Raw genomic sequence first — 17,030 nt, forward strand, 5'->3', positions numbered from 1 at the left:
TGAACTCACAGCTGCTTGTGGGGATGGGCAGCTATGACAGTGGTACTGATGCTTGATGCTGACACACTGCCATGGGGTGAGCAGGTGCTGCCTGGTGTCTCCGCTGCTGCGCCCACCACGTCAAACTCTGCATGGAAAAGTGCAGCACCCACTATGTTGCTGCTGCCAGCTACACATCACGCAGCAGGCTTGCGGTGAATCAAGTGCACCTGCACCGCCGTGGTGCCAGCTCGGATCTGTTTGCCAGCCTGCTTGATCAAAAAGTTGGGTCAAGAGTCGCCCAAACATGCCTCCTCGCTGCTGCTGCTCTTCCTCAAGCAGTGCCGCTGTCGCAGCTGCGGGTGAATCAGGAACCTCTTCACGCAGTGGTGACAGCAGCTGCAGCAAAAAGCAAAAAGCAAAAAGCAAAAAGCAAAAAGCAAAAAGCAAAAAGGTGGAGTAAAAAAGGAGAATGTTGAAGAAGGCAGATTGCGGCAGCGCTGGGTGAAGCACACAGGCTCGCAGACAACAAAGCCAAGTGCCAGCACACCTCTGGCGGCACAACATGCAGTTGGCCCTCCACCAGCCCATGTCGGTGCGATGCTGTGACTACCGGCCGGCCAAGCACATCTGCAGAATAGCACATCACATTCACTGCTCAGTTTCATGGCTCAAGAGTCAGATCCACACATTCCCCAAGCTGAGCAAGAGTCAGCTATTCATCATGCACTACGTGGCATCCGAGCATTCTAGCAAGCGTGTGAACCTGGCGACATGAGAGGGCAGCAGGCCACGGCCTCCAGTTTTTCGCCATCCACCCGGAACAGCACCTGCCTGCACCATGCGGAACGCGACAGGAGTGAGAAATAGCGGGCAGGCGACAGGGCCAGCATCGCCTCTTTCCTCCAAATTTCCTCCAAACACAGCTAACAGCGGGAGCAGCCTACCCATCGCCAACCACAGCAGTGCCGGCTGTGCTGTGCCGCTGCTGTTGCCATCGAGGCTGCTCCGAGTCACGACTGCGGGAGCTGCTGCCCCCACTGCTTTGCTGGCGCTCAAAGGCAGCGCGTGCTTGGCCAGCTGCAGGCGGTGCCCAGGCAACAGCATGCTGCTGGCTTGCTGATGACATGCTCCTTTGCATGCGCCGCAGCAGGCTCAACACGACAGGGGCATCTAAGGGAAGGTTATGCTGCTGTAGCACCTCCAGCTGATCAGCAGCATCTGCCTCCGAGTGCCGCTGCTGCTGCTCCAACACCTCTGGCAGCAATGTCACTGCTACTAAGTGATGCAGCAGCTGCCCAATATGCTGCTGCTGGGCTGGAGTGCGCTGACCGCCTGATGGGCCAATTGCTGCAGCTGCTGCCTCGATTGCAAGTGCTTGAAGCCCGCAGCTTTGGAGAGTGATAGCTAGAGTTTGCAAACACCTCACCAGCTGGTGCTGCCGCTCCTCCTGCTGCGCATGCCCCAATAGAGGTACCGCTGTCAGCACCAGGCGCAGCAAGGGCAAAAGCTGGGCTGCGTGCTCAGCTGTTGCTGCCGGCAGTTTCGACTGGTTAGCATCAAGCAGCAGCGAAACAATGGGCGCAGCTTCTGCTTGCAACCAGCAGCAAGCTACTCCGGCCAATGCTGCATCGCTGCAAGTCAAGGACTGTGCCTTCCGATGCAGCTGCCGCAGGAGGCGCGACTCAGCGTCGCTGCCAGCTCTGCCAAAGAGCAGGCGGCAAAGCAGCAGCGCCAGCTGTGGATCATGCATTTCGTTGGCTGCGACACCAATTGCCTCATCTGGACAGTTACCTGTGAGGACAGGCGCAGAGCGAAGATCGTTCAATGAATGTGGACATGAATTGTACAACAGGCGTGGCACAGCAGTAGAGTTATGCGTGTACACTCACCCAGGACGAAGAAGGCAGCTGCTAGCTCATGTCGATGCTGTCCCAGGAGCACAAAAGCATTCTTCTGCAGCAGGTGGTTGAAGAGGCAAACGTGAAAGCGAACACACAAACTTTGACACGTAAACCAGTGGTCTTTGCGAGACGGACAGACTTGCATGCAGTAAAGAGGACAACAACTAACAATCACATCCACAACGTGCCTGCGCTGCTTGCCGGTGCTGTTCCTGCCCAAAGTCGCGCGCCAGAAACTCAGCCAGCTTGCGGTTCTGGGTGCTGCGGTACAGCCCCTGCAATTCAAGTAACGAAATGTGTGAGCGTGGGGCGGGATGGCAAAGGTAGCAGGACAACACCTTCAAATAATACAAATAATAGCAAGATAGCGAGGCGTTTTTGTTGTGAGAGACATTGTAGCCAGCAGCAGAGCAGGATGCTATTCAGCTGGCATCTCACTTGGAGCACACTGCGCTTGCCCAGCGCACAGTACAGCAGGGCACAGTCATCGGCATTCCGCCGCTCTGCAAATTGCTGCTTGGCCAGTTTCTCCATGGTGCTGGCCAGGAACTGCTGATCGCGCAGCCAGAAGCCGACTCCCAGCTGTCGCAGCTGGGGCCAGGTGGGCAGCTGATCAGGGGCTGCAAGGCAGCCAAACCAAGAATTCAAATCGCGAGTACAACCCATTACGAAATGCCGCTAGCATGCCAAGGGGAGCCTGTTTGCCATGCATGAATCACCTGCCGAGTCGCCGGCAGTTCGCACTGCGAGGAACACAGCAGCATCTGAAGACTCGGCAGCCGCAGCCGCAGCTTTGGATGCTGACTCCTGCAAATACAGTTGGCGCAGTGCTTGGTCCAACATTTGCTCCTCAGTTCCTGCATCAGCACCATTTGAATTCAAGAAGGGCTATCCACTACGGGGGATGCATGCGATACTGCCGTAGATGACCATGCGGCGCTGTTGTCGCACCTGAGACAAGTGCCCATAACACCACCATGGCATCCAGGCCACGCAGCAGTCCCCAAAGGTTCCCCACACTGATGCATCTGCTGCTTTCGCCGTTTTCCTCTGTCTCTGTTCCAGCAACCGAAGACGGGGCCAGAGTATAAGCCACACCAGCTGCATTCATGACTGTGATGCGCGGCTGCTGCGCCTGTGGCTGCTTCGACACTGAGCAGCCATTGCTGCTGGGCTGCTGGTCATTACCGCTTGTGGCACAGGCCAGACTGACGGCTGAAATGAAGTGCGCCGCTGCTGCATCTACCATGCTGCTGCCCTCTAAGCTGGCGGGGCTGGCTGCTGCTGCTGAGAATCTTTCAGCAATGGACAGCACCGCTGAGGTTTCTGCCAGCGACAGGCCGGGTATCGCTCGGACTGCCGAAAAAAATTGCACGGCAGCCGCATTTGTACTGCTAGTGTGCAAGCCAACCATGGCAGCGTCTTCACTCCTGCTGTCTCCCACAAGCAGCTGGTGCAGCTGCTGCAGGCAATCCATGCCAACTGGCAGCAGTTGCTTTGCAGATAGCAGGTTTTGCTTGGGTGGTGGCAGAAGCGCTCCACAAGATGGCTTGTTGCGAGTCGGTTGAGCAAGCCCTGCCGTTGCAAGTGGTAATGAGCTGGGCACAGCGGACACAAAGCTGCCAGGCAATTGCTGCTGCTGTTGGGGCAGCACTGCCGCTGGTGGAGGTGCCATCCCAAATGTCGCAAGGTCGAGGGTGCCGCTGTCGATGCCGCCTGCTCCTGCCTGCTGCTGGGGCAGTGCTGCCACAGGTGGATTTCCAAAAGCTGCAAAGTTCAACATGCTGCTCTCCATGCTGTCGGTTCCTGGCTGCAGCTGGGGCAGCGCTGCCGCTGGCAGAGATGCCATCCCAAATGCCGCAAGGTCGAGCATACCGCTCTCTATGCTGCCGGATGCTGGCTGGGGCGGCACTGCCGCTGGCGGAGGTGCCATGCCAAAGGCAGCAAGGTCGAGCAAGCCACTTTCCAACTTGCCGTCCGCTTGTTTCTGCTGCTGCTGGGATGCGGGCAGTTGTGCGACACCCGGTACAGCTGCCGGTGTTGCTGCTGGGAGGGGCTGCAACAGTGATTCAAGCTGCATCAACTCTGGATCTAGAAGCTCGGGTAAAGGCAGTCCTGCAATCGTGATCAGAATGAGTCAGCACTTGCAAAAGTTGTGGCTCAAAAGCAAGGGTTCTCAACTAGCTCACTTGAGAACAGCGGCGCTGGCAGGTCAGAACTATCGGCATTGCCATCACTGCCCGCTGCGGTGAGAGCCACGTGCACCCCAGGGGATGGCGGATGGTGCAAGGCTACTTCCCCTGCCGCCTTGGCGGTGTCCTCATGTTGGCGGAGTGCAATCAGCCAGGCTGCAAGCCGCTGCAATACTGCTGCAGCTGCTGTGTACTTGCCGGAGAGCAGAAGAGCTGCCAAGAATCTGGGGTGGTACTGCGGGAGTGGGCCAGCAGACTCCAGCAGCAGCCTGCGGAATGAAAGTATGGCAGTTCCCAAGCATTTGTTAGGGCCCCAAATAACCTTATCATTCAAGTTCTTCCTCGAGCAGCACCCAAATACAACTCTTGCCTGCCAAGCAGCTGTGTGCTGCTACTATGCAGATGGTCACGGGGCGGCAGCTGCACAGAGTCGGACAGTCGCAGCAGCTGGCTGCCGGCTGTCGCCATCACACTGCCACAGCCGCTGACTACGGTAACATGTTTCGCTCCAGAGCCATCGTCAGCTGCGACTGGCAGGTGAGCCACCCAGTGCCAGTTGCTGACGCACTCCCCATGCCAGCGCACGGCTGCAAGCACCAGGATGCTGCCACTGCTGGTGGCAACTGCCAGGCAGGGCACCACCATGTTGTTCATCCATGCAATTGAGGTTACGTGCCCTGGTGTCACTGGTAGCAAAAGGGATGCATCTCTGACGTAGTGGAAACAGGAGGCAGCGCCATTGCTGTTGCTGGTGTCCGCCGGGCTCCCAGCACTCCAGATGGACACTCCGCTGCCGCTGGCAGCAGCGATGTGGAGGCAGCCCTCGTCCGCAGCAGCAGCCAGCACTCGGCCCTGCTCTTGTAGGGAAGCCAAGGATTGCACCTGCAAGCTGCCGCTTCCAGAGGAAATGGCAAGGAGGAGCACAGCGCCATCAACTGTCCCCAGCAACAGATATTCATTGCCAGTAGTTGCCGCTGCAGTGAACTCAGCAGGTGCAAAAGGGACTGAAGCAGTGCCAACCAGCTGCAGCTGCATGCCAGCACCGCTGCCAGCCGCAGCTGAACACTGCCAGCCGCACAAAATGATGCCGCGACCTACGCTGCTGCTGCAAACTGCCAGCAGAAGGTGGTAGCTGCCACCGCCACCCTTCATGGCATGCAGACTCTTGATGCCACTGCAGCCGGCAGGTAAAGCTGCTGTTGCAACAGCTACCGCTTGTTTGCTGCTGATGGCATAGCACTGCAACATGCTGCCACTGCCGACAGCCAGCCAGCCCTGTAGCTTGGCGCCATCTGCCACCGCAGCTGCTGCTTCCAGGGGCAGCCACACAAGCGCTGCTGTGCTGCCCACGGCCGCAGCTGGCACCGCGGCCAAGTGTTGCATGTGGGGTCCCCTCCATAGCAGCAGCCTGCCAGTCCCGTCACAGCTGGCCACAAGCGAAGCGGAATTGCCAGTGGCACTAACTGCAAAGGCTGTGATTGCCTGCACATGAGCTACTGCTGCTGCTTGCCACGAGCTGACCACAGCCAGCTGTTTGTGCACCTGCAGCACAAGAAAACACGACCATCAACCAACAAGAATATCCAAAACATAGCCAGGCGGTGATCTAGCAACACAGCCCACCTGTATACTCATTGAGTCATCCTCTTGCACTGTGGCGAAGGTGCGACCCGCCAGGAACAGCCTGCTGCTGCCATCTGCGTTTGCGCAACTGGCATCGTTGCTGCTGGATGTGAAGACGTGCAGCAGCGGGAAGCCTTCTTCATCTGACACCCAGCAGCACAGCCGCTGCAGCAAGTGCGACAGGCCCGAGCCCGCAGTGCTGGCCGGCAGGTCCCACGTGTGGCGGCCCCACAGAACTGCTGCTGGGCGGGTGCTGCTGCTACCGCCGCTGGTGCTGCTGAGGCTGCCGCCATACCCGGCGCTCATGACGATAGCTGACAGACCGCGCACGGCATGCAAATGCAACAGCACCTTGGAGGTACCATCAGTAGCACTGTTGTCTAAGGCAGCAGTGAAGAGCCACAGAACGGGTGCCGCCACGCGCCGCGGCTGCTTGTGCAGCAGCAGGGGTCCCGCATGGCGTGCCCACAATGCCACATGCTGCAGACCATGCTGCGCACCAGGGACGCCTGGTTTGCCACCTGTTGCGCCTGCTGCTGCTGCCAGTGCCGCACCTGCTGCTGTGGTGGAGGGGTCAATCAGCAGCGCCATGCAAAAGTAGCTTGTGATCGCAGGCGCAGCAGCCCCAAGCGCCGCTGCTGCAGCCGCGGCTGCCCTGACATCCCGGGGGCTGCTGGGGGCAGCCCCTGGTGAACCTGCGCCACTGGGGTGTGTGCCCTTGCTGCCACTGCCAGGGGTTCGGCTGGGCGACAGCCGCTGCAGCTGCGGGCTGCTCTTGAAGGGGGGCTGCGCACTGCCAGCAGCTGCAGCGGCACGGACGGGATGAAGGCTGCTGCTGCTCTCTGTCAGCACGAGTGTCTCGACCCACACACGAATAGTGCGGTCTGCATGTGGGCGGGCCAATGCGTGCTAAACCTGGGGTTAGTGCGCACAACTGCAGGAGCGCCACCGTCAGCAAAGCTGAATGCAAGCCTGTAACCTAAAAAACCGTCTACTTGGCATCAAGAAGTCGTGCAGGGCAATGCATGCATGGAGACCCGCAGTTGCTACCGACCCTCGGTGAGCGTCATTAGTGCGGGGTGGTCCTCTGCTTCTGTGGCCGCTATTGCTGCTGAGGTGGGCGAGGCGGAGTCGGGCATCCCAGCCTCGCCTTTGCTGGCTCCTGCTGCCGCTGCTGCAGTGCTGCCGCTGCTTGCTGTTGCCATACACAATACATCTTTCTGCAGCACACCCGGGGACCATTGCAGACCTGCGCAAGGAAGGCCGCGAAGGGTGAGCTGGGTATACGGCAAATGCAACAAACACGGTCAACACACCGGTTAATCGAGGAAAATGCATCGCACATAAAACTCCACAAAAAAGCACACTGCGGCAGGCAAGCAAGAGGTGCCCACGGCACCTGTCACGGCTACAGGATGCCGCAGCTTCTCCTGGCCCACCGAGGGCATGCCAGCGGCATAGTGCCGCTGACGCTGCTCCCGCAGCTGCGGCCACCAAATGCTGGCATAGCGCTCGTCCTCGCTGCTCTCCCTGGTGGGGCTGCTGGAGCTGCTGGTAGAGCGCACACCTTTTGCTGGGCAGCTGGTGCTCTGGGTGCCTCTACCTGGGCTACAGCTGCTGCTGGCCTCGGCGGCGGTGCTGCGCCCTGCTGCTGTGGCCGATGGCGCATACACGCCGACGCCAGCACAGATCAACCGCTGTGGGGTTGGTGTCAGCACCGACCATGCGGCCCTGAGCACTGCCTCTGTTGCTGGCGCAGCGCCAGAAATGCCGGGAGGCAGAGGCACCTGAAGCTGCTCATGGCGCCAGTGTGGGGCGGGCGCCGCCAACGGGCGCAGGTGCCACATGGTCAGCATGCCATCGCTGCTGCTTGTCAGAATGCCATCCAGCTGCTGTGTCCAGCTGCAGTACAGTCGGCAGCCAGAGGGAGTTGAGATGGCGGGTCTGCTGGTGCATCAGTGCAGTCAGGCAGCGGCTCCCACCTGATGGCCAGAACCTCAGCATGGCCACAATGCACTGCCGCCACCTGGTGCCACAGCCTGGTGTGCTGTTTGACACTGGGCGTGTGGGCGCCGCCGCAGCTGCTGGTCTGCTGGTGGAAGAGGTACGCTGCCAGGCCCTCCAACGACGCAACCACCAACGTGTCTTGGCTGCAGGCTGCCAGCAGCAGGTGGGGCCCGCCGCCAAAAGCCACGTGCAGCACTGGATCCCCTAGGGGCGATGGTGCCGGTGCAGCAACGCAGCCCAAGGTCGAGGGCCGCGCCGTAACCACCGTGGCAGTGGCTGCCGGGTAATGCAGGTCCATCACCAGCACCATCTCTAGCTGCTGCTGCTCCATCTTGTCCTGGCACGCGCTGCCGATGTGATCCAACTGCAAGCGGGGCGGTGCGGCTGAGCAGGTGTTCAATGTGATCTCCACGGCGGCGGCTAATGTGATCTCCACAGCGGCGGCGGAACCTCCTTACCTGGCGCGCACAACCGACCACCACAGACCCTGCACTCGAGCCATATGCCACGAAGTGCAGGCCCTCGAGGCCCGGAACGAGGAAGTCGACGGCAGGGGAGGTGGGAGCGCCGGCAACCCTGTCAGCAATTTGCAAAACCAAGGGCCCCTCCTCCATCTAGAACTCCGGCGCCCGCAAAGTTGGGGCCAGGCCAAATTAACTTGGTCGGAACTCAGCTGCACTCACAACCACAAATGACATGCGTCAACATGAAGAAGAAGAGGAGAAGAAGAAGAAGAACACACGATGGCCTCAGGGGGCGATGCTCCGACCCTGCTGGCGCAGCGCGCCCGTCGTTGCCTCCAGGGGCAGCTGCCTTGTCAACTATCCAAGCACCTTCCATGCATTCCTAAACATTGTATTAATGGTCAAAAGTCAAGGAATAAATTCACTCTGATAATGCTGCTCAGCGGCACCTCGTACACCTCTCTCCGCTGCTTGGCATTGAGGCCACGCCCCTTGCCGCCCTTATTGGCTCGCACGTCGGCAAGCCGCCACCGCGTCACCCCGGCTGCGGAATCCAGCTCTACAAAGCTCAGCACCCTGGTCTGCACCTGCACTCGAGGGGCAACACACGGAAAGGTGGCACATTCACAGCATGAAGGCCCAAACCTGCAGGAGCCACATCCCTCCAATGCCCCACCTTGTCATCCTCCAGGCGGCTCTCCACCTTCATTGCCAACTCCGCAAAACGCTCAAGCTCGCCAGGCACTCGCACCTGCCGCTCGGCACCCTGCAGTGGAAGGTCATTCATGCCAGAGATGTTGCAAAGAACATGGCGAAGCCGTCGCATCTACCACGGCCATCGCTGCTCCAGCTGCCCTGCTGCGCACCGGCGAGGAAACCTCGATGTCCAGCTCTCCAACTGCTTCGCCTAGCGCTGCCTCAATTGCCTCGTAGTACAGCGTAGAAAACTTGGCAACTTCCTCCAGGCTGGGGCCAAAAGGGTCTGCAAACAATAGGTTATTGGATAAAAACACCACACCTCTGACAGAACAACGGCGATACATCCACCCCCCACCCACATTCATGACCACCTGAAAGCTTGTCCAGCCTGATGTCCAGCCGTCCGTTGGATGCAAGGAATGAGTAGAGTTGAATGTCTTCCAGCTCCCTCTCCCTCCTGCCCAACACCTCCTGCACCAAGTCCAACGCCTTCTCCCCCCTGCAACAACTCGAGCAAGGAAGTAGGCCGACACCGGCGCAGCGGCCGACGCCGGCGCAGCGGCCAGGGCGGCGGACGACGTACCACGCGACCTCTGCAGTACTAATGCCTCCCACGGACACAGCCTCTTCTCCTGCAGAAGCCTCCTCAGACTCGCAACAAGATGCCACCGCACCCTGCGTCACCTGCAAAGCACAGACCTTTCCCTGTTAACAGCGCCGTGCTACTCTGTGGTGTCAAGCAAAGCAGCAACCGTGAAATGCATGGGTGGGCGTTGCAGGATGCAAGCCCTGCAGGGCCCAGCCTGCAATGGACTCACAATCATGCGCACGCCCTGCAGCGCACGAGGCAGCACAAATTTATGAGCATCATGTGGGGAGCGGTGGGCGTGCCGCTGCCAGTTTCCCGCCTCTGCCGCCGCTGCTGCCAACACTTTTTTGGAATGGTAGGGTGTTGCACTTCGCAGTGGATGGTGCCGTAACTGCTGCAACAAGTTTAGAATTCGATGGACCCTCATGTGACTCATTCGACAAGCAGTGATATCGAAAGATTCGATTAACGACAGAAGAAGAAGACGACGCAGACAAAGAGAGAACACGCGGGACGCGTGGTGTACTTCGGCGTCCTGGTTGGAATCGTTTTCTTCAAGCCCTGGCTCCCGTGTGTAAAACGAGGGGGAACATAGGTGCAGGTCAGCCTGGCTCGATCAGCCGCCGCCTCTTGGCCGCCGCTGCCCGCCTCCCGGCCACCGGCGCCGGCGCCGCCGGTACGGCCGCTGCTGGCGCCGCTGCCGCCACCGCTGCCGCCGCCGTGGCTGCCCCTGCCCCGCCGCTGCCCCACCGCACTCCACCCTCGTCGCTACCGCCGCTGCTGCCGCGCCTGTGCGGCGCTTTGCCGGCTGGGTGAGTTATTGCCGTTTAACGGCTACGGTTATGTACAGCCAACGGGAACCCCTGCTAAGTAGAATGCAATTTAACAAATCACCCGCCCAAGCGCAGGCACGCAGTGCTGCCGGAGGGCAGCGCATTGGTCCGCCCCACAACCGCCGCATGGGGATAGCCTGCGTTCTTCAGGGCCGCCACGCAGCGCTCCGCCTCCTCCGCTGGGACCGAAGCCAGCAGGCCTCCAGCTGCAGCGCGGGGGTAGGTGCATGCTTACATTCACGACCTCCAACCGGTGCCACGGCTTGGGCAGCGCACCTGTCTGCGGGTCCACCAGCACTGCAAACAGGCCGGCCTCCAGGCTGTCCGGGCCGCCCTCCAACACAGCCGCAACTGTTGCGTTGTCACGGTGCAGCGAGCTGCGGAACCCGTCGCAGGCACACTGCAGCGCGCCCTCCAACACGGGAACTGCTGCTGCATCCAAGGAGACCACCACCTGCACGACGCAAGCAGCGACCCGGTCAAACACACTACTCTGCCAACCTCCTGGCACTCGAGTCATCCGGCCTATGGTAAAGCACCTTGCTCGCGCGTGCCATCTCAGCCAAGTGGCCTAGCACGCCAAAGCCGGTGACATCGGTGCAGGCAGTGACGCCGTGCGCTCGCAATACAGCAACGGCAGGGCCTGCAATCACAGAATCAAGTCGATGCAGAGACACTTTGGCCAGCGTGATTCCCTTTGATACTTGAACTCACCATTACTCTGTTTCATGCACTCGACTGCAGCCTCCATCCAGCGCCCCTTGCTGCCTCCTCGCATCTCAGCCGCAAGCAAGATGCCTGCAGATGGGTAGCCACACACGGATATGAACTGGCTGGTTGGCAGGCGGACATATGCCTCGAGGCATCTGCGTCAAATCACAGGCCAGGCTGCCACACGCAAGGGGTATGCGTGCGCGCTCCAACCTGTGCCAACCGGCTTGGTGATGATGACTGCCAGCCCCGGCTCCATGCCACGCTTGGACAGTATCTCCTCGCGAGGCACGCTACCACTCACAGCAAAGCCCACTGCCAGCTCAGCACCCTCGCTGCTGTGACCACCCACCAAGGCACAGCCCGCAGCATGCAGCGTGCTGAGCGCTCCTGCAAGCATCTGTACGAGGTCCTCTTCCATTGATGCAGCTGTCGCCAAGGGCACCACGGCGACGGCCAAAGCAGCCATGGGAGCCGCCCCTGCAAACAAGTTGCTTGCAACAAGCGCCGCCATATGTTGGACATGGGCTACTGCAGCCCAGCATTCCCCCAGCAAGCACACGTACCCATGGCGTGGCAGTCGCTCAGGGCGTGGTTGGCTGCAATCTGCCCAAACAGGTAGGGATCTGAGACCATTGTTCTGAAGAAATCCACGGTTTGCACCTGCAAAGCAACCAGGGGCGCAATGCACCCCCTGGCTAAACACCTGCAAACCCTTGCATGCCAGCAACCCGTTCAGCATCACAAGCAGCTCACCATCACATGTCCAGGCGGCGGTGGCTCCAGCACAGCAGCGTCGTCCGGTTCGTCCAGGCCTATCAACACTGCTTGCTGCTGTGCATTGGCGCGCTGGCACCCCATATCCTGCAGGCGCTGCAGTACCAGGCCCAGGCTGGTGGCCCCGACTTTGCTGCCACATCCACCGCAGCGCATCTTTGCTGCAGCCAGCAGTGCCAACTCTTCTGCCGATAGTCCTCGCTCTAGTGCATGAGGCAGCTGGTGTGGCGACTGCGAGCTCCTGAGTTGCTCCATGGTCGCAAAGTCCAGGTCAGCACCAAACTTGGCCATGAACGCCCGATCAATCCAGTCCTTCCATGCCCACAGCCAGCCGCCTTGCATGCCTGCATGCGACAGCGAGCCGGCAGTTGTTAGCAGCATGTGGCCTAGCCACTTTCAGGTGCATGCCAGCTGCTTCATCCAGCGACCGTGCAACCAGGTATTTGCACTGGTGGCATGGCAGTGGGTGCTCACCTAGCCAGCTTTTGGTGGCCACTGCATACTTGTCTCCGGCAGTAATAAGAGAAAGGAAGCTTTTCTGGGGAATCCAAGGCTGCAGCGCCTGCCCAAGCAGGGCATGTCGCAGGTTCTCTGCCAGAGGTGGCCCCTGCAACCCGCGCAGGTAGCAGCATTTGTGTAGAACAAAATGGTCGCTCACAGTTCATACCTTTGCAACCATCTGGCTCTTACCGCTCGAACAGCAAACACGCCTGCCTTGGGGCGGGGGTGAGACGAGTTTGAGGCCACGTCGCCTGCCGCAAACACATTAGGTGGACCTCCGTCGCTCCTCAAGAAGTCGTCCACCAGCAGAAAGCCATCTGGAGCCACAGATTTTGCCACAGCAACGCATTTACAGCAATGTTCAAGATCCGTGCTTGCAGCAGAACCCAACAAGGCGGTTGTCCCTACAAATACATTGGTGAACCTGCCTGAGTCTGTAGGCAGCCCTGTATCTGCCAGCCAGCCAGCCGCGCTAGCTTGCGTGCTCCACAGGCACTCGTCAAAGGAAATGCGCTGCCCATCGGCCAGCAGTAGCGCAGAAGGCTGTACCTCGACTACTCCACCGCTCACTTCATACAGCGCGATGCCACGCTCCTGCAGTGGGGCAAGGGAGCAGAGGCAAGGCCTTCGCGCTCGTATGACACAACAACAGCGATGACGCAACTGAGCACACATATCCTGTACCCACACGTAGAAGTGGCAGGAATGCTCGGCGCGCATAGGGATTCAACCCTGAAAGGATAGGGACTCGGGAGATCACATGCACAACCAGCTCGCTGGTGAATCCAGCCCGGTGGCGCTCCTGCGACAGCCTGCGACACAGAACAAGAATTTCTTTGGCAGCCCTGTCTAATGATCGAGCCTGAAGGCCAAAGATCAAGAACGTAGACAGCATGCAACTCCTCAAGCAGCATGCAAGCTGACCTGTACTGCAGCGCACATGCCAGCTCCACACCGCTGGCGCCACCGCCAACAACAGCCACTCGGAGGGGCAGGTCCACCGTGGTGGCCTTGTTCAGGAGCGCCTCAAACCGCGCCACCACCCTGCGGCGTGCACATGGGAACAACATTGCAGATTCCCAGATTGCCTAGCCCAACATCTCAGTAGCCCAACAACTCAGCGGACACAACACAAGCCCACCCGCTGATGGGCTTGACGGGGGTGGTGAAATCAGCGGCCCCTGGTACGGTGGACAACGCAGGCGTGATGCCCAGGTTGAGCGAAACCACATCGTACGGCAGCGGTGGCCTGTCATGCAGCAGCACCCTCTGCCCCTGTAGCCAGAGAGTGGGCCCAGCACCGACATCAATACCCGCTACGTGTGGCGGTGCCACTGCCAAGGTCGGCTGTCGGTTGGCCGGCTGGCTTACCTGAGTGTCCAGTCCCTGTGCCTCAGCATGCACCAGCCGGGCCCCGGCAAAGCGCGCCAGGCGGGACAGGTCGATATGGACGTCATCATAAGTATAGAAGCCCGAGATGTAGCCGGGCAGCATGCCGCTACGTGGTTGTTTGGGTGTTGGCAGGAAGGGGATTCATTTTCAAGATAAGGCGCACTTGTATGCTTGGGCACCCAGCTTCCAAGGTTATTGTAACCCTGCACTTCCCTACAACTGGCACAACACGCGAGGCTGACCTGTAGGGGGTGTGAATCGCTGACGTTATGAGCGTGAGTCGCACCCCCGCCATCGGGCTCATGCCAAACTGCTTCAGCACCGTGACATGAGAGTGACCGCCGCCTACCAGCACGAGGTCCTGCATTCACATAAGCAACAATGGAAGGCGCAGCGGAAAATGCGCAGCAGGGGACGCAACATAGCAGCGGCGGCGCCGGTGGCGGGAGCGGGCGACGGCATCGCCGGTGGGCGTGACCGGGCCTGCCCAACAGTAAGCGCCGCTGCCCGAAGAAATACTCACGCGAAGGACCGGCACGGCAGGATGCATGAAATGTTGACGAAGATCGGGGAGAGCTTCCTGATTGTTGCGCTAAGGCCCAGTTCACATGCACGGTTTTCGAGTGAAATCCTGGGCCTTTCCAGAGTGGTAGTTGGCCGCGATCGGTGAAAACTGATTAGGTTTCTGCGGCCGGAGGCTGGCAACGGGAAGATTTCAGCTGGGCTGAAATCAGAAAATCGGAGGGCGGGGCGATTTCAGTTTTCAGGCCTGGATTTCAGGCGTTCATCCGGAGCTGGCAGTGAAATCAACTGCCACGATTTCGAGTGAAAACCGTGCATGTGAACTGGGCCTAACAAGCACCAGCGCTGATCAGCGAGGTTGATTAGCATCAGCGCTGGCAGAGGTTGGCCACCAGGTCGCGCCACGCTGGCGCCAGCGGTGCTGCTGCACTCAGAAATACTACTGGCCTTAAGCGTGTACGTTTTAACGAGATTTTGTAACCGTTTGGGAGCTGATTTTGACCGGAATTGGCCAAATTTGGCTGTACTTCAGGTGTACTTCGACGGTTTCCCTGCGGCGCTGTTCGATTGTCTTTCACCGTCCCTGGACGGTTTCAGCCTGAAAAATGACCGTTTCTGGCCCAAAACAATTCAAATGTGGGGCAGTCGGCGCCGCTGGAAAGCCCAGATGTAAGACGACGGCCTTGACTGGCAGCGGGCTCGGGACTGAGTCACAGGCCGGCCAAGCTTGCCAGGAAATCCTTGACGCGGTCGTCGACCGATGCCGGGGCCGCTCCAGCCGCAGGCGCCGCTGGCCGCTGGGGCTGCAGCATCCTTGGCACCAGCCCAAAACCTGCAGCAGCATGCGCATTCACATGCATTCACGAATCACGTTGCCGACCAGGTGCGCTGGAAACGAAGCCTGCAAATCCTGAGGCCATTGAGCACTGCGCAAGCCATACCTGAGGCCGATGGTGCGGGCTTGGCCACGACTTTGGTGGGAGGTTGTTCTCGTCGTACGCGCACAGATGCCGGGACCAGGGAAGTCACTGCATAGTATCAAACAGCAAAATTATCGGCACGTAATAGCAGCACTGGAGGAAACGGGGAGGTGAGAGGAAGCAAGGCGCGGCTCAATAGCCTGGCATGTCCAAAAAAGCTGGCTTGTCAGCGACAGAGCAAGCGCGGCAATCCGCGAGCTCACCTCGTTTGTCCTCATGCGCCTTGGGTAGTGGCACCACTGTGCTCTTGCCGCTAATCACCGCACCCTGCCCCACCTTGCGCAGCTGCTGGTCGGCCTCGTAGCTGCCCGACAGAGGTGGCATGTGGGACAGCTCTGGCGGCGGGGGTTGCGGCGGCAATAGGCCGACATCTGCTGGCCGGGCAATGACGCCACGTGGTGGGGGTCCTGCGGGTAATGCAAAAATGATCAGGCCTCGTCTGCACCTCGCAGAACAAGAGCCCAGGGCTGGTACAGCAATGCCAATTGTTGCGCAAGAACACCCACTTGACGACGGTGGCAAGAAGGCTCCTGGCGGGGGCCCTGCTGGTGGCGGCATGGGGGGTGGCGGCAGTGGTGGCTGTGCTGCGCCTCCTGCACCCAACCCTGCTGTGGCTGCACCTGGCGGCGGACCCGGAGGCGGCGGCAGCAGCTTGCTAGCATCTACACCAGGCGGTGGCCCAGGTGGTGGCGGCAGAGGTGCCATGCCCGGAGGCAGGCCTCGTGGCGGCAGCAGCGGTGCCATGCCCGGAGGCGGGCCGAGCGGGGGGGGCAGAGGGCCGATGCCGGGCGGCGGCCCGGGTGGCGGTGGTAGCGGTGTGGCACCTGCACAGAGAACTTGAATGATCGGCAACGCAGCAACCGCGTGGTACACCCTCACCACACAATGCCCACTCCTCAGCACACAATGCCGACGCAGGCCCACCTTCTGGCAATGGGGGCAGTCGTGACGGCGGCGGTGGCAGCCCTGTCGGCAACGGCGGCTGCTTGGGCACCGGCAGCGGCAGGCCAGCAGCGGCGCCCGACCCGGAAGGGCCCGTCTTGTACCTGGATGGCCAGGACCAGGTTCAGTCATAGGCGCCTCGTGAGATTGAGGCCAGACAACTAAAGAAGGAGTGCAAAGGCGAATGCAAGGGACTTCGCGATGGTGCTGCTGCCAGCAGGCTCACTTCTGCGGCTTGCCGGGGGGTGGGATGCCGAGCGGATTGAGCGTGGGATGATAGTACACTGCAAGGCTCAGATAGTGGGAGCAGGCAGGCAGACACGTGTCAGGTGCGATCTCAGGTGCGATCTACAGGGAATGCCAGCAACCTGCGTGGCTGACCCATTGGCAGGGTGGGAAGCTTGGCGGCACAGCATGCAGTCCCAGCACACACCCGAATCCTCTGGCCGTCCCACTGGCTCTGCCGCAATCTCCTCTAGCCCGCGGCCTCCCATGCGCGCTGCCGCCTCCTCCTCCTGCAATGCCAGTACAGGGCCAGCCTGTCGATCCTCAAGCAGCTCATAAGATGCAACCCAGCCGCAGTTGCTCCACACACTTTGGAAGCTGGCCAGCCTTGCTGCGTTTTGGGGGGGGATCGGGTCAGGGTACTTCCTCCTTGCCCTGCTGCCCACCCGTCCCCCCCAGACCGTGCACCGTGGGCCTTCACAGACGCGCAATTTGCCCATGCCTCACCATCTTGCGCTTGATCGCCAGGTCGTATGCCTGCTGCAGCGCCTTCTTCTTCAGCCTGCACAGAGCAAAAATAGTGCAGTAACAGCAACAGCAGCATCAGTCATCGCAGCTGGCTGGCCAGGGCACCATGTGCCGCATCACACGGCAACGAGTCCCATGGGATCGGATGCATCGAACCTGCCA

At 60.2% G+C, this 17,030-nt stretch overlaps 2 protein-coding genes across 2 annotated transcripts in view; both read right to left on the reverse strand.

Annotated features, from left to right (window-relative positions):
• Window positions 1–10,271: 10,271 nt before the first annotated feature.
• Window positions 10,272–14,249, reverse strand: CHLNCDRAFT_37165 (hypothetical protein). The gene is made up of 16 exons (XM_005843874.1): window positions 14,195–14,249; window positions 13,914–14,032; window positions 13,651–13,777; window positions 13,421–13,554; window positions 13,204–13,323; window positions 12,968–13,091; window positions 12,708–12,873; window positions 12,469–12,596; window positions 12,253–12,385; window positions 11,758–12,122; window positions 11,568–11,664; window positions 11,215–11,481; window positions 11,005–11,088; window positions 10,830–10,933; window positions 10,567–10,744; window positions 10,272–10,496 (listed from the first exon to the last, which is right to left on the reverse strand). The coding sequence occupies exons 1-16, from the start codon at window positions 14,219–14,221 to the stop codon at window positions 10,348–10,350; spliced, it is 2,322 nt and encodes a 773-aa protein (XP_005843936.1). The 5' UTR covers window positions 14,222–14,249; the 3' UTR covers window positions 10,272–10,347.
• A 654-nt stretch (window positions 14,250–14,903) lies between these two features.
• CHLNCDRAFT_139686 (hypothetical protein) overlaps window positions 14,904–17,030 on the reverse strand; it is a gene marked incomplete at both ends in the record, with an annotated part of 2,461 nt that continues 334 nt past the window's right edge. Inside the window, 4 exons of the mRNA XM_005843875.1 lie at window positions 14,904–15,025; window positions 15,377–15,508; window positions 16,549–16,630; window positions 16,848–16,902. Coding sequence (XP_005843937.1) covers window positions 14,904–15,025; window positions 15,377–15,508; window positions 16,549–16,630; window positions 16,848–16,902 — 391 coding nt within the window. The remainder of the gene's footprint in view (window positions 15,026–15,376; window positions 15,509–16,548; window positions 16,631–16,847; window positions 16,903–17,030) is intronic.

The sequence above is a fragment of the Chlorella variabilis genome (assembly GCF_000147415.1).
Source record: "Chlorella variabilis unplaced genomic scaffold CHLNCscaffold_26, whole genome shotgun sequence".
Lineage (NCBI taxonomy): Eukaryota > Viridiplantae > Chlorophyta > Trebouxiophyceae > Chlorellales > Chlorellaceae > Chlorella > Chlorella variabilis.